The 15,980-nt window shown below is 42.0% G+C and overlaps 1 protein-coding gene across 3 annotated transcripts; it reads left to right on the top strand.

The window, feature by feature from the left end:
* Window positions 1-1,461: 1,461 nt before the first annotated feature.
* On the top strand, window positions 1,462-15,438 carry SRSF4 (serine and arginine rich splicing factor 4). Of its 3 annotated transcripts, XM_053398524.1 has the most exons (6): window positions 1,463-1,797; window positions 9,859-10,001; window positions 10,878-10,990; window positions 12,438-12,652; window positions 13,362-13,451; window positions 14,031-15,438. In XM_053398524.1, exons 1-6 carry the CDS (start codon window positions 1,691-1,693, stop codon window positions 14,842-14,844), a joined length of 1,482 nt encoding a protein of 493 aa, XP_053254499.1. In that variant the 5' UTR covers window positions 1,463-1,690; the 3' UTR covers window positions 14,845-15,438. The 3 variants fall into 3 exon arrangements, with proteins under 3 accessions (XP_053254500.1, XP_053254499.1, XP_053254501.1); XM_053398525.1 differs by lacking the exon at window positions 9,859-10,001 and having other exon boundaries at window positions 1,462-1,797; XM_053398526.1 differs by lacking the exons at window positions 1,463-1,797; window positions 9,859-10,001 and adding an exon at window positions 10,332-10,517.
* The last annotated feature ends 542 nt before the right edge of the window (window positions 15,439-15,980 follow it).

Genomic DNA, 15,980 nt, shown 5'->3' on the forward strand with positions numbered 1-15,980 from the left:
CTCCCAAGATACAGTTTTGAGGTGCATTGATATAACCTCCATTGAATTCCTTCTTGCAGAAAATGTGGTGAATATATCTAGGGAAGAGTCATAGCTCAGTGGTACAGCATCTGCTTTCCATGCATAAAATCCCAGGTCCAACGCCTGGCATCTCCAGGTAGGGCTGGGAATGTCTGAAACCCCAGAGAGCTACGACCAGTCAGTGTTGACAACACTGAGCTAAATGGACCAAGGGTTGGATTCTATATATGGTAGGGTTTTAAAAAAATGTTTCTATGATATAGATTGGTCTTAATATAATCAAGAGGGAACTATCAGCGAGTGATTTCATTCACTACAATCTGGCAGATCACTTCTTGAAGTACCATGTAACATTTTGATGCCTTAAATGCAAACACAGGTTTCTGATGTCACAAGCGGTCATGTTTGTGAGCGTTATGGTGTGCCGGATCTTCTGCCTAGTGACAAAAGGGAAATTTAGTCTGCAAACTTAAACACATTTATTTAATCATTATATGCTTTCATTATGTTTTTAGATATCCTGTAAGCCATCCAGAGTGGCTGGGGAAACCCAGGCAAATGGGTGGAGTATATATAATAAAAATTGGTCGCTTACTACATCAAATACCTTGGAGCAACTTACAGTGGTATTTATTTATTTATTGTATTGTATATGTACACCACCCCATAACATGAAGTTCTCTGGGCAGTTTATAAGTTAAAAACACACACACGACTGAAATGCACAGGTAAGACATAAAAGCATTTTCTTAAAAAAGGAAAATCTACATAAATACAGCAAAACAGAATTCACTGCACCCTCGATGTGGGAGTTACTCCAGCAGAAACTTCTGCTCTTTAATTAATTAGCATATGACACCCTATTGTGTAGATGAATAAATGCATATGATCACGCGGTTATATTGTAATCTTCAACATGCTTATTAGCAAGCAAGTACTTTTGAACTCAGTGGGGCTTAGTGCTCAGCAACGTTAGCATCCGTTAGCTGCATTAAAAATGAATAAATATAGCTGCGCCTGGTGAATTTATGCCTGCTGCCACGCATATAATGAAAGCACATGGATTGCCTTCAGCTCCCGAACAGACCCACTGAAATTAATGGACCTAAGTCAGTCACGTCCATTAATTTCAGTGGGTCAGCTCTAGGGTATTACTAACGCGGGATACAGCCCCGGCTCATCAAGCCATTATACTGGTGAAACTCTGTCCCTAAGCGATCGGAGGGAGCGAACCGCACCTGCCGAATGTCTGCCTGTTAAGACAAGCGCCTCCCCCCCCCCGGCTCATCTCCGAGCGTCCCCTTTAAGAGCTGCCGCCCATTCCGAGAGGCGAGCGAACTTCGAAAAGCGCCGCAGCGAAAGCTTCTCGGGCCCGCCCGCCCCGCGGCGTCACCTGACGCGCCTACGTCAGCGCGCACGCCCTTGCGTTGCGTGTGTGCTTACGCCGGCGAGGGAGAGGAGGGAAAGAAAAAAAAAGTCCGCTGCCGCCTGCCGCCCCTCCCCCGCCTTCTCTCTCTCTCTCTCTCTCTCTCTCTCTCTTTCTCTCTCTCTTCCCTCCCCCCCCCGCCCTTCCCGCTCAGCGCTGAGCTCCGCAGGTCGAAGCTGTCGCTGAGGCCGCGTCCGCCGTCGTGCGCGGCGCCAGGCCCTCGCGAGGCTGTCGGCGAGGGAGATGCCGCGGGTCTACATCGGGCGGCTCAGCTACCAGGCCCGGGAGCGGGATGTGGAGCGGTTCTTCAAGGGCTACGGGAAGATCCTCGAGGTGGATCTCAAGAACGGGTAAGGCGTCTCCGCCGCCGCCGGGCCTAGTCCCCGGGATCCCTCGTTTCTTCCTGTCAGCGCGGCCGGGGCCTCAGAGCGCATGCGCGCCCTTTCCCCGTCCTTTCCCGCGCGCGCTTCTTGCTCGCCCGCCTCCCCCTCTCCCTCCCGGGAAGGGCCTCGCCGTGGCTGCCCCTGGGACCCTTCAGAATTGGCAGAGCAGAGGGGCTTCTCCCTCGGCTCCAGTTTTCAGGCCTTCCTTGTGGTGGGGGGAGCAGCTGCTTCTCCCTCAGTCTGGCGCTCCGCTGCCCCTTCTGCCCTACCGGAGAGGTGAGGGGGCCGAAGGCCTTCCTCTTAAAATGAACTTCGCTGCAGGAGTGTAAGGAAGCCGCCGCCACCGACCCCGGCCTAGCTCAGTATCGTGACTGACAGCAGCTGGTTTCAGGCGGGAATTCTCCCACTTGAGCTCTTCTGACAGTTAAGAGCTGTTCGGCAGGGGGACGGACTTCCTCGAAAGGTGGTGGTGGGCTTTCCTTCATTGGAGGTTTTCAAGCAGAGGTTGGGTGGCCCTCTGTCATGGATGCTTTAGCTGAGATTCCTGCTTTGCAGGGGGGGTTGGACTAGATGACCCTAGGGACCCCTCTCAGCTCTTATGATGCTGTGAGGGCAGGGGTGCTTGAACCTAGGACCTTATCCATGCAAAGTGTGTGCTCCATAACAGACCCTTCCCCAAATTTGGCAGCAACTAGCAGTTCGAACAGGAGTACCTGGTGTGCTCTGGTTCATGGGGTCACGAAGAGTCGGACATGACTAAACAACAAAGCAGCTTGAAAGCACGTCAAAGTGCAAGTAGATAAATAGGTATCGCTCCGGCGGCAAAGTAAACGGCGTTTCCGTGCGCTTCTCTGGTTCGCCAGAAGCGGCTTAGTCATGCAGGCCACATGACCTGGAAGCTGTATGCCGGCTCCCTCGGCCAATAAAGCGAGATGAGCGCCGCAACCCCAGAGTTGGCCACGACTGGACCTAATGGTCAGGGGTCCCTTTACCTTTTTACAGTATAGGGAGTCCCCCATATAATGTGTCTCAGACCATTTTGCAAATTCCTTCACTGAGGGGTCTTGGGAAATACCGTATTTTTCGCTCTATAACACGCACCCGACCATAACACGCACGTAGTTTTTAGAGGAGGAAAATCCGTAGGCATGCCACCCGTAGGCATTTCCTCCATAACACGCACAGACATTTCCCCTTACTTTCTAGGAGGAAAAAAGTGAGTGTTATGGTGCAAAAAATACGGTATGTTTCTGGGTGCAAGGAATTCAAATTTGCTATCCTTTTTTTGTGGTTGGACAGCATTCAGCTGGTAAGTCTACGTGTGATGAAGCACAAACAGTCATACCTTGGATCTCGAATGCCTTGCAACTCAAATGTTTTGGCTCCCGAACGCCGCAAATCCAGAAGTGCTCCGGTTTGCGAAAATTTTTGGGAAGCCGAACGTCCTATGAGGCTTATGAGGCTTCTGATTGAGTGCAGGAAGCTCCTGCAGCCAATCAGAAGCCATGCCTTGGTTGTCAAACATTTTCGGAAGTCGAATGGACTTTCGGAGTGGATTCCGTTTGACAATCAAGGTACGACTGTAAAGTGCTTTTGGAGAACCAAAGAATTTTAATTTTACCTTCTCAAAAGTAGGTAGTTCTAAAGATTAATTAATAAATAAAAATGATAATAAAAAATATAACGGCAAGTACTTGGCAATCATTTTTAATGATTTCTATGCAGTTTAACACATTTTACTTACCAAGCAAAACTAAATTATATTAATCTAACCAAAACATCTTTTGAATTTCCATGTTATGTTACAACTTTTTATCACTCACTTTTTTGGAAAATAGAAGTTGAAAATTTCAGCACATCCTAGTAGCAGTGCAGCCTCCACACTGGCTGTCAGCAGCTGTCCAGGATTTCCTATAGGGGTCTCCCTGAGCCCTGTCTAAAGATGCTGGAGAATGAACCTGAGACCTTATACTGTACTTGCAAAGCATTTTCTCTGCTCTGGTGCTCTGGTCCTGCCTTCCTTTAACACAAAAAGTTCAGTGCTAAGTTTGAATTTGAAATCATCATCATCATGTTTTATTTATATCCCACCCTCCCCAGCCAAAGTCGGACTCAGGGCGGCTAACATCATATATATAACATTGGTATAAAATCAAACAATAATTAAATTACCTCCTAAAACCAGGTTAAAATCAAATTAAAATCTAATTAGATGGCTTTCCGTGGTGTTAGGGTATTTGCACCTGTAAAGCAGCATAGTCCTATACATGTTTTCTTAGAAGTCCCACTATTAGTCCTTGCACAGTAAGTGTGTTTAGGGTTGCAGCCTACGTCTTGAGATTGACACTTATATGTGCTTACTTGGGAATAAGCTCCATGAAATTCATTGGGACTCACTGTGTGTGTGTGTGTGTGTGTGTGACAGAGAGAGTCTGCTGTGCTTAACAACAAAGTTCTAGGTGTATTTACTTAGGTAGAAAAGTAATAGCTGTACCACTGTGCTAATTGGGGTTCATTACCATGTAAGTGTGCAGGAGGGCACAGCCTTAGAACACTTTTTAAATGCTGCATTGTGGAAAGAATGATGCATCTGAAATGTTTCTGCTGTAAAGTTAACATGCTGAAACTCTTGCACAGATTTCCTTGCTTGAAATAGGCAAAGGAAGAGATTGGCCCTCATAGCTTAATGATTTAGAGATTGTTTCCCACGCCATAATGGGTATCCTGGAATGTGTGCATCCCAGGTTTTCTGATTAGTCTCCATGTGCTACATATGCAAGAAATGCAGTTTCTACAGGCCTTGTGAATATGGCATCATATGGGCATTCAGTATATTCCATGTATGCACATTTCGTCTGAAAACATTAAAGTACTTGCATGAACATCAGCTTTGTAGTATGGTATAGGTATTACCTGGGTTGGGGAGGGAGAGTTCTTCCTTAATTAAGTGTATTGTTATTCATACATGTGACTGACAACTGACAGAAATTGAAATTACTCCTGCCCTGACACAGAATAATAATTAAAAAAGCTTCTGCCCTGATGATCCGTCATAAATTTTCTGTGAGGTAAACTGTGAGGTAGCCAGTCATGGGAAACTTAATGCCTTGTTTGCTCACTGTGATGAAGGAGGTTTGTGTATGGCCATAAGGCTCCTTCAGAACTCAGCTTATTAAGCCAGTGTGTTGTAGATCCTGTGGTCAGCATGGTCAGTGGTCAGGGATGGCAGGAATTGTAATCTATCAGCATCTGGGAAGGCCACAGGTTCCCCATCCTTGCAGTATCCAAATGTGGTCATTGATAAGCTCCAAAAAGACCCTTCCAAACTAATAAAATTAGTTACAAAAAGCAAAAGGTGCATTGATGGCTCTAAATTGGCTGAAACATACAGAACTTCATACTTTGGAACTGTACTGTTGAATATCTGAGAGTCATGATGGAAAACTTGCTCAAAAACTACAGTGCAGAAAGACTTGTATGGTACACAGTGCCATTAGGGATCACCCAAATTCAGGGATAGCCAGTATTAATAATCATGATAGCTAAATGGACCTTCTGTTTTAAAAACATCCACATAATCTTTGAATGCCACATTGTCTGGCTTTGACTGGCAGCCGTTGAGAGCAGAATGCTAGTCTTGACAGGTGTTGATCTGATCCAGCAAAGCAATTCTTCTTTTCCTAATAATTTGTTGAACAGTGGAGGTTTCTTAGCAAAGAGTTTAGGCACTGAAAAACTAGTTCTGTGACTCACTGCCAGGGAAAGTAATGTGTACTTTGAGCTGTAAGAATGATGAGTCTGTAATTCATTCTGTAGCAGTTCATTATATATGGGCAGACAGCAAATTGGCATTCTAGGAAGAGTTTATGGATTGATTCTCCTCTGGAACAAAAAGAATGTAACGTGTAAGTTACACTTGTAAATGGTATCCCGGTGTTGATTTCTGACATTCTTGGGGATAGAATGTGGATGGTTGACATTGGTAGATATGCTGCTAACCCATACAATTCATGCCCCTCACAAAACTCTTTCCCATTTTCAGAGATTGATGGGCAGTGCATCTGTAAACAAGTGGCTTAGCTGCCAGAGCCTTTGTACCACACGTAAAGGTGTTTTCATAGGCATGCTCTTGGCAGAAGATCTGGACTTCAGAAGCCTTCTGCCTTGCCCTCATGCCCTCTTCCTCCCCCCCAAAAAAACCCTCCTCCCATATGGAGGGCTGATTGGTGTCTTAAGGATAATTTTGTTGATCTGGTAACATGTAAACTTCCTAAGCCCCCTATATTGCTATAATATAGCTATCTGTTTCACAAGCTCACATTATCTTTCTTCTGTTCTGTCTTTGGCATTCTGCTGGGCTAAATTCATTCTTATATTGGCACAAAGAATCCTGTCTCAGTGCTGGAAGTAAAAGATGAGCTCTAGGTTTTGAGCACCATGTTATCAGTGCTAAATGCAGTAATTTTAAACTGATCCCACCTTTACTTTAGAATTCTGGAGTTATCTGCCTTTCTCTCTTTATATATGCTGTTTCATATAGCTATCTAAAAATCTTTCAACAGACTACACTTAATTTGGCCTGGATCTAAAATCGCAGTTCTATACATTTTTAAATTATTTTATATAGCAGGTATGTTGTTGCAATAACTAGAACAATTTTCAGGTCTAGAACAATACTGTATAGTGCTTTTCCTCAGAATAACTGCGTTAGTTTTATTTGTTGGGGCTGTCATCTTTTTCAATAATGCTTAGCAAACAATTACAAATTAACTGCAAGTGGTATGTTGCAAGATATCTTGTTTTTCAGTTCTTCATTTTTCAGATTCTCAGAATTAATGCTGGCCATAGGTGCTTAGTTTGCAGGAGATTTTAAATTCATTGTTTTAAGTTTGGGGTAAATTAAGCTGTAATGTGAAGCTGGAATGCTATACTACAGAGGCTGTAATCTGATGTCACACTAAGTGTGACAAGTACAAGCTGCAGTGAGGCTTAGGCTTGCACAGTGTTAGAAAATGAGATATGCATACTCCCCCTCTACTCTGAAACAGTTTTTAGGAACAGAGCACAACTTTTCACTTCTGATTTCAGTTAGCCCACAGTTCAGCATATCATCTGAATACTAAACTCTGGCTAATTTTAATTCAGGTTTGTTTAAACAAGCCAGCTTCAAAACCCATGGTTTGAAGTTCGTCTGTTTCAAACAAACCATAGATAAACCAAACTATGCTTAATCTTGTTGGTTCGGAAAACCTGACAGGTTGCTGTTAATCTATGGTGGAAGTGAAAGCTTCATAGCTTATCACAGTCATACCAGAAGAGGAGCAAAGGACACATGAGTCTGAGGATCATTATAGCTTGTTTTTGTCATGCTAACCTATGGTTTAATATGATGTTCGAAGTGGGCCAGTCTAAAATACTGTACCTATCTCATCCAGAAGTCTACAGATTCATCAAGCAAAATTTGTTAGTCAACAGGACCATTCTCCTCTCTCAATGAAAAGGGTCTAGTTCCTGATCTCACCCATACCTTTGAAAATCAGTCCAAGGTCAAGGACAATCACATGTTCTTGTTTTTTCTTTGCACTTGCCCTATAATCCATTCCTGAAAAGCACAGAGCAAAAACAAATCCTAGGTTTCCTCCAAACATTGGAGCTGCAGAGTGAGTGAGGACCACATTTCTGCAACTACAGGACTTGTTCATCAGAAGTTTCCCAAGCACTTACCATGACAAGTGTGGTAAGTGATATTGTGAATCCCTGATCCTAGTCCCATTTATTTTGATTAGTACTACTGTCTTTACATTTGTGTGAACATAGGCTCCTCTGAGAACCGTGAAACTGGCCTAGATCTCACAAAGTGAAGATAATGGCAAGTAAGAAATCAGAACTTAGAGGAAGAGGAAATATGGGTCATACAACTAACAGACTGAGAGGAACTTTTTTTGATAAGGACTTAATTCTGTCCAATTAGTGACAGACACCTGACATTATCCTCCCCAATCAGGGGCTTGGGTAACTTGCGTTTTTTTGTTCATGTTGTCAGTTGGGTACACTAGTAATTTTAATTGCTAAAATAGTGAAAGGTTGCCCATATTGATTAGAATTCAGAGTAATAACCCTTCTGTCTCTCTTATTCCACAACAGAGAACTGTGAGCGTTACAGTTGGGCACTCTTCTCTGCTTCACTAACCTCACAAGGTTGTTTTGAGGATAAACTGAGTGAAGGCACTTTGAGCTCTTCAGCAGAAGAGCAATATACAGATGTGACATGCAAGTCACTAAATGATAAAAACCAACCGTCATTTGGCTCCTCCCTAGTTAGAACTGCCTCTTGCAGTGGTAATTCCATCTGATCATTATAGCCCTTAACTATCTTTAAGAAAATTGCCTCCTGGGTTTGTGTTTTCTCCTCTTTCCTCCCTTTCCCCTTTATTATCTGTATAGATTGTAAGCCGGCAGGCAAGGGTCTGTGTTTTTAAATAATTTATGTGCAGCACAAAGCATTAGGTGGTTTATAGATAAGAATAAAGTTCCTGGACTTCACCACTTCTAAAGCTTCCAGGAGAGGCCACTGGTGTTCACACTTGGAATGGGGATGTAACTCTTTTTGCACTTGACCCAACAGGCTTCCTCAGAGGAAGAACTGTGATATCATCCTGGAAAATGTAGTGCATTCGATCCGTGCAAAGGCCTAAAAGGCTCGTTGTATGGACTGAAAATCATTTTCTTGTATAATGAGATAGTGTGCACATTGTGAAAAGTGTTTGCCCTATATTTTCTTGGCATTGGCAATAAGCTGAACTTTCCTGCAAAACCAAAGCATGTGTTCATCTTCTGTACCCACACTCTCACACTAGAGATGGATGCTAAACCTGCTGTTGTTTACACATTTGGACAATAACTTGTAAACTTGCTGCTTCTGGTTTTTTCCTTGTTCATCTTTGGAGGCCATTGAGCATTTCATTTCTGTTCTCTTAATTATGTCTAGCAAGCATTATTAGAAGTTGCTTGTTCACTGAAATTGTTGATGCTTAGACTTTGAGGGGAAATCTTACAATTTTCACTTCCTAAAAATCTTGCTGAATGAGGTCATTGTAGTAGTAAGTGTTTTGTTTTCATTGGCATGAAATAATTTAAAACCTCACTATATGCAAGCAGCAATCTGGATAGAAACACTTCTGCATCTGAATAATTCAGTATCAATATCCTTCCTGATTTGCAAGAGGAATATGTAAAATTCAGAGGTCTACAATGGAATGTTACTTGAATAAAACACTTAGGAATATGGTTTCTTCCAGATTTTCAACAATAAGAGATTACAATAGCAAAAAGATTACCAGCACAAAAATAAAAAATATCTGGAACAGTACAAACAATACCCTTTTTCCTGGTTAGAAAAGATTACTACAGTTAATGTGGTTATTCTCCTTAAAATTCTATTCCTTTTGGGAATGTTGCCTTTGGAAAGAAAACCATGAAGTGTATGGTGAAGCAAACCACATAGAACTGCTAACACTAATCTTGGTGTTTTGATTAGCCAGTAGAGGAGGCCTTGAATTTCCTGATGTTAAAAGGTATAGTCAAGTGGTAAAATTGGCAATGATCAATAGTCGCTTTATCTTAAACTGATGCCTGCTCAAATTTGAAAATGGGGGAGTACCCATATACATGTATGCCTATATTTACAATATAATTCAAATAACTGGTGATGAATAATAAAGTCATGAAGAGATAGGAATAACACACTTTTGAGTGCTGTTATGGCAGGCGGGCATCATTTTCTACTATTTGCGACAAAGCTTTTCTTGAGGTATATCAGCCTCTTTTGCCCTATGGTAAGACTTGACAGCTATTCTTATGCCACACTTTTGTTGTCACCATTGAACTTCTAAGGCTACACTTGGAGAGAGATGCTTGTCAACAGCTCCCATACTGCATAGATCTTCAAAGCCCATGCCACTGTTGGCCAGAATTGTGAAGGTAACTGCTGACGTGGTTGATGCTGGATCTGTTTTTGTCTCCCCTTAGGTATGGCTTTGTTGAGTTTGATGATGTGCGTGATGCTGATGACGCTGTTTATGAGCTAAATGGCAAAGATCTATGTGGGGAACGTGTAATTGTTGAGCATGCCCGGGGCCCTCGCCGCGACAGCAGTTACGGTTCTGGACGCAGTAAGCACTAACATACCGTTGTATTGGTGCCTTTTATTCTATTTAAAACACAGCATTTAAAAACAGTATTTTTTAATTAAAAATGTAAAGTTTGATTACTGTAGATTTTATTAAAGTAATATTATTTAGATATTAATATATTCAACTTTTTAAACTGTAATTAACTAAATTAACTTTAATTTTCATTATTTTATTTTGTAAATATATGAATGGTTTATTTGTAATGTGATTGTTTAACATAGACTTAACAAAGACCTCAATGTTTCAATTAAGAGTCCTTTGAGGCTAAGATGACTGCCTGTTCCATTTGCTGACCCTGGGTTGCCTTTCCATGAGTGGCTCTTTGACCTTTGTGGCCCTTGGCTGACCCAAAAAGGAAGCCATGTGACGACCGCAACCTTTTCCCATTAGACGTGGGTGGTGAGGACCCCAAGGGTTAGAGACAGATGTGATTAAACTGAAATAGGTGCCTGAAACCTTTATTCATGTTATATATTCAGAAAGCTTTAAATCAATGTAAGTAACATTAGTAACTGACTATAGTGATTTGGTTTTTTTTGTTTTCAAAAACATTATTATTTTTTATTAACTTAAACTTAGTTGCATGTTTAATTTTAATAGTAAATATAAGATATACAGTCTTTTAATTATGTGCTAATGTTCTAGACATAATGTATATAGACCTTTTTAAATGTCTGACTCTCATAACATAAAATTTTTAACACTGAGAATGTAGTTTAGGCTAATGGGAGGGGGGAACTAAATGTATTTACCGGCTGTTGGGTAGACTAGTTTTTATTTTCTTTGGGGGTATAGATTAACCACCTGGCTCCACTACCTTACCTGAAGTATTCCATCTGCTTATCACCTCTAAAGGTGGATATGGTTATAGAAGAAGTGGAAGAGATAAGTACGGTCCTCCGACCCGTACTGAATACAGATTGATCGTTGAAAATCTGTCAAGTCGTTGCAGTTGGCAGGATTTGAAGGTATGCCATCTCTGTGCCTCTGCTAGTGCTGATAAAGGTTTGAAAACATAAATTGTGCTTCTCTTTTTAAGCCTTGCTTTTGGCCTGTGGTCCACGCAAATATATTTTTCATTTTTCATGGAAACCCTGGGTGGTATTCACTTATGCTTTACTCAGAGTAAACCCACTGAAATTTGTGAACATTACTAAGATAATTAATTTCAATGGATGTATGCTTAGCTGAATACCACCACCTGTTCAGAATAACTGACATTGTGTTAACTCTTACTGCAGTGTACAAAGCACAACAGAGAACAGTAAAAGTGATAAACTCCTTGAGCATGAGGGTTTCAGCCTGTGCAGTTATTATGCACACTGAATATTTTACTATTTCAGATGTTTTATTTCATTTAGTTGTTTCATGAAAGTTATATAGACTGCTTGATTGTAAAAAGGAAAAAAAAAAAGACCCTCGTGCATAAATGCAGATAAGATGCTTCTGAAGTAATACAAGGTTTTGTACCTAAATTCACATGTTGCTATACATTTTGAAAACCTTCCCAAACAGCCAGCTTGCAGGGAACGGGGGGGTCTTTCCTCTGGTTTCCTGGCTCATGTGGTTTACTGTCATGTTTCACATTGGCCTGCTTCCCTTGGAAGGCAGTGGGCTAAAATAGTACTGCGGCCACTTTGAGGAGATTAAGGGTGATAGACCCCATAATGCAAACTGAGATGCAGAAGGATGTGTGCAGAGAAAAGGAAGGCTGAAAAGTCTGCTATGCATGCAGTCTATGAAGTCTTGGTTGAATTGCTTGAGCTAAGCAAATGCGTAAGCAGATGCAATAATATCCAAGCAGGATAGTCCCTGTTGAATTACACTATCTGCTTTATCCTTTCTGGCCATTTCCACCAGTAATTGGACAGTATTGTTCCTCCTTTGCCAGCTCAACAGTAACATCTTCAAACAGAATGTCTGAGGTTAGAATTGCCTCTGGTAATAGACCACAGTGCTCCTTGTATTTTAGACCAAAGGTTAGGCTTGGTGTAGTGTGCAGCCATTTTCTTGGCTTTTTCATCTGTCCATCTGAGAGGGAATCAAGAGGGCATCAATAAGCTGAACATTCTCACATTCACACTTTGAAAAAGAAATGCAGTCTAGTGTGCTTTTCAGTTGCAGCATCTAGGGCAGAGCTTTCCAGACTTTTCATGTTGGTGACACACTTTTTAGACATGCATCTTTTCACGACACAGTAATTCTGTTTTACTTGCAAACCGGAGGTTAAACTAAACCCTTTCCAGCCCTGGGAGAAGCGCAGGGAGCCTTTGCACGACACACCTACACACTTCAGCCAACACATTAACATGTCACGACACACAGCTTGGAAAGTTCTGACCTAGGGGGGGATGATAACAGACAGAATCAGCTTGAAAGCATAGGTGTATTCACAGGCAATGTTCTGTCTTCCAGGATTATATGCGTCAGGCAGGTGAAGTGACGTATGCTGACGCACACAAAGGTAGAAAGAATGAAGGTGTGATTGAGTTCAAATCCTATTCTGACATGAAAAGAGCCCTTGAAAAACTGGATGGGACAGAAGTAAATGGTAGGAAGATAAGGCTAGTGGAAGACAGGCCTGGGTCCCGGCGCCGCCGCTCCTACTCCAGAAGTCGGACTCATTCAAGGTAAGTCTGTTCACAACACTCCTTGGTAGGGCAAATGTTTGTTAGAACTGCTGGAAAGTTATGTATTGGACCCTTGCTTTGTTAACCTTGCAGGAACAGTGGTGAGTTGCAGAACTGTGAAGTTCTCTTGTTGGGTGATGGAAATAGAGGGGTGCTTTAAACTTAATTCCAGCCATGATCAAACAGATGAGAATTTAGGTTTCCTCATTGCTAATCTCCACCTCTGATCTTGGTTTGAGGCACAGCCAAAGTTAGCAATTTCATTCAAGCCAGCAATGTTCATGCCTTACGAATCACAGTTGGAAGCCAGAGTGAGACCTGGGTAGAGCCATAGCTCAGTAGCAGAGTAGCAGAATCCTTGACAACTCTGGATAGGGGTTTCAGGAGCTTTTTCTACCCCTATCTGAAGCTGGAGAGCCGCTGCATCTATTGATCTCTGCCCTGATATAAAGCAGCTTTCCATGGTCCTGTAGTTTGCCAGATTAGATAAAACAGCTACATATGCTTAGCCACAAACCAGGATCAGACACACAGAATTATTGTGCATGGGTGAAGGGAATACAGACCTGAGGCATTTATACTTAATCAAAACAAATACAAAAAGAACCCAGTAAACCCCCTCCCGCCCATTTGCTATGCCATGTGCCAGGAGTCTCCTAAAAATATGAAAAGACTTATAGCTACAACAATGATTTTTTCTTTCTTTCAGGTCCCGCTCTCGAAGCAGACACTCACGTAAAAGCAGGAGTCGTAGTGGCAGTAGTAAAAGCAGTCATTCAAAGAGCAGATCACGATCCAGGTAGAGCAAACTCACAGTTACTTAATTTTCAACATACTTCAGAGGATACTGATTAAGGGTTTTTAGCTGATGTCAACATGAACAAACCTTGCGTACGTAGCTGCGAAATCTAATCATTATAGATCCCTAATTTGCAGTGATTTTTGCTTTGATTTTTTTCTTGAATTCCAGATCCCATTATTACCCTCATTAGCTTTAAAATCTAGATACTGATCCCTTACTGTTCTGTTTCTCTCCCCTTCCTGTGGGTTTCATTTATTAACAGCTTGTGTGATTTGTTTCTGTAGCAATAATACTCATTTGAGTGCTACAACACACAAGTCAGATTCTGGTTAGAGTACAGTATTGGAAGTTCTTAAAATGTGAACAAACACTGAATGTCTCGCAGGGAAATGTGCAAGGAGGGAACATAGTGAACATATGAGCGGAAACTGATACAAGTTCAGTTATTTCAACAGGGTAAGACTTGCAAGCTTCTGTTTGAGTAAGAAAATCACAGAGGCTGAATTTCATTCCTGCCGATAACTGCATGAAGATTTATATAAGAATTCCTTTGCTACTTTTGGTTTTGCTTCTTAGGTCAAGATCCCATTCCAGAAGCAAGAGTCGCAGCCGAAGCAAAAGTCGAAGCCAAAAAGCAAAAAGCAGGAGTCCGAGTAAAGATGATAAAAGCAGGAGCCGCAGCAGAAGTGCAGAGAAATCCCGAAGTAAAAGTAAAGACAAGCCAGAGGATGTGGTGCAGAATAATGACGATGTTGATGATGATGACCGAGCAAAAAGTAGAAGTCCCAGCAAGGAAAAGAGTAAGAGTAAAAGCAGGAGTAGGAGTGGCAGTAAAGAGAAAGCAGAAGAGGAGGAGAGGGGCAGTGTGAGGGGCAGTAGAAGTAAAGAGAGAGAGAAGAGTGTCAGCAAGGCGAGAAGTAGGAGCAAAGAGGGGAGTAGGAGCAGGAGCCGTAGCAAAAGTAAGGACAAGAGGAAAGGTAGGAAGAGGAGCAGAGAGGCCAGTAGGAGCAGGAGCAGGAGTCGCAGCAGAAGTGAGAAAAGCAAGAGGCGGAGTAAACGTGACAGCAAGTCTAGCAGCAAGAAGAAAAAGAGAGAAGACCAAGAACGGTCTAGATCCAGGTCTAGATCCAGGTCCAGATCTCAGTCCAAGGAAAAAGAGAATATAAAAGCAGAACCAGACACAAAGGAAGCAAAAAGTGAGGGTGAGGAAATGGACACCCGCTGTAAATCCCGGTCCAGGTCAAATTCCAATTCTAAACAAAATGTCAGATCAAAATCTCGCTCCAGATCCAAATCTGTTTCAAAGCCAAGATCCCAATCTAAGTCTAGATCGCGGTCTGCCTCTAGATCGCATTCCCGATCTAGATCAAGGTCTCGGTCCAGATCCTAAACTTGCTGCAACCACACTTAGAGCTCTATGAGAAGTCTTTTGTACATGTTTGGTAGTTGTAGCACAAGTGATTGGAGTAGAACACATGTCACTGCTGTACATTTTTAAAACCCCGCCCCACAATGGTGTGTCTTAAGTGTTCAGTCCAGTGCTCCCTCTCTGTCGCACATTCTGTAAAATGATACTGAGAGTCTCATCAGATCATCTTCCTGGATTTCCAGAATAGCCATAGAGAATGAGCACTGTCTTTCGATGGGCTTCTAAGATTGGAATGATGACTCCTAGGTAGGTATGGTAACTTCAACAATTTGCCCTTGAATTTATGCCCTTTGATGTACGCCATTTAGTGAAAAGTGCAGAGTCTTAAATTTCATATTACTTTTGTTTCATATTTTGGACTTGCAGAGTTTGTTAATAGCACAGTCAAGAAAAATAGATACCTACAGTAAACCATAGGAAGGGAGGGGGGAGTAGAGTTCCACATTCTGGTATTGTGACAATATCCTTGTTTTATATTTTTTTATTTTTCCCCATCTTGCAAAGTACAGTGGCCCCTGTTTCCATTAAATTTGAATAAAGACTATTTTTGCTTGACCACACGTTGTAATGGTTTTAAGTTATGCTGATTTGTCCCTTTACATGTTCATAAGTTTTAGGCAAGATCTTCAGAAAACAGTATTTTTCCGACATATTAATTCCTGTTCTTGAGACTTCATAGTTCTGTTATGCGGCTGCTGACAAGATCCCTGCACAACTTGGCTTACGGTTGAAACAAAGCAAGTATCTCTGACCTACACCCTTAAGGGGATATATGACCAATTTATTATGACCCGTTTTTAAATGATTTTGAACGAATTCACTATCCTTACTTGCACTTCTCGTACAGCATTAGGGTGAGCAACAAAATCTCTTTGACAATTATGCATTCAGTGTGCAGGGGGCCTGTCAAGCGTGGTCTCTAAAGCTTTTAATCGACACATTGAAATGAAGTGGGTCTCGAGGGTGTTTGATGTTCTTATTTGTCAGTTGATGCATTGAATTGTACATGGATAAATGGTAACTGCAGTAAAGTGACTGATCCTTTATGTGGGACCCATTCAAGTTTAGATTGATGACACAGTGGCAAGAAATGTGGG

The sequence above is a fragment of the Podarcis raffonei genome, chromosome 8, assembly GCF_027172205.1.
Source record: "Podarcis raffonei isolate rPodRaf1 chromosome 8, rPodRaf1.pri, whole genome shotgun sequence".
NCBI classification, from domain to species: domain Eukaryota; kingdom Metazoa; phylum Chordata; class Lepidosauria; order Squamata; family Lacertidae; genus Podarcis; species Podarcis raffonei.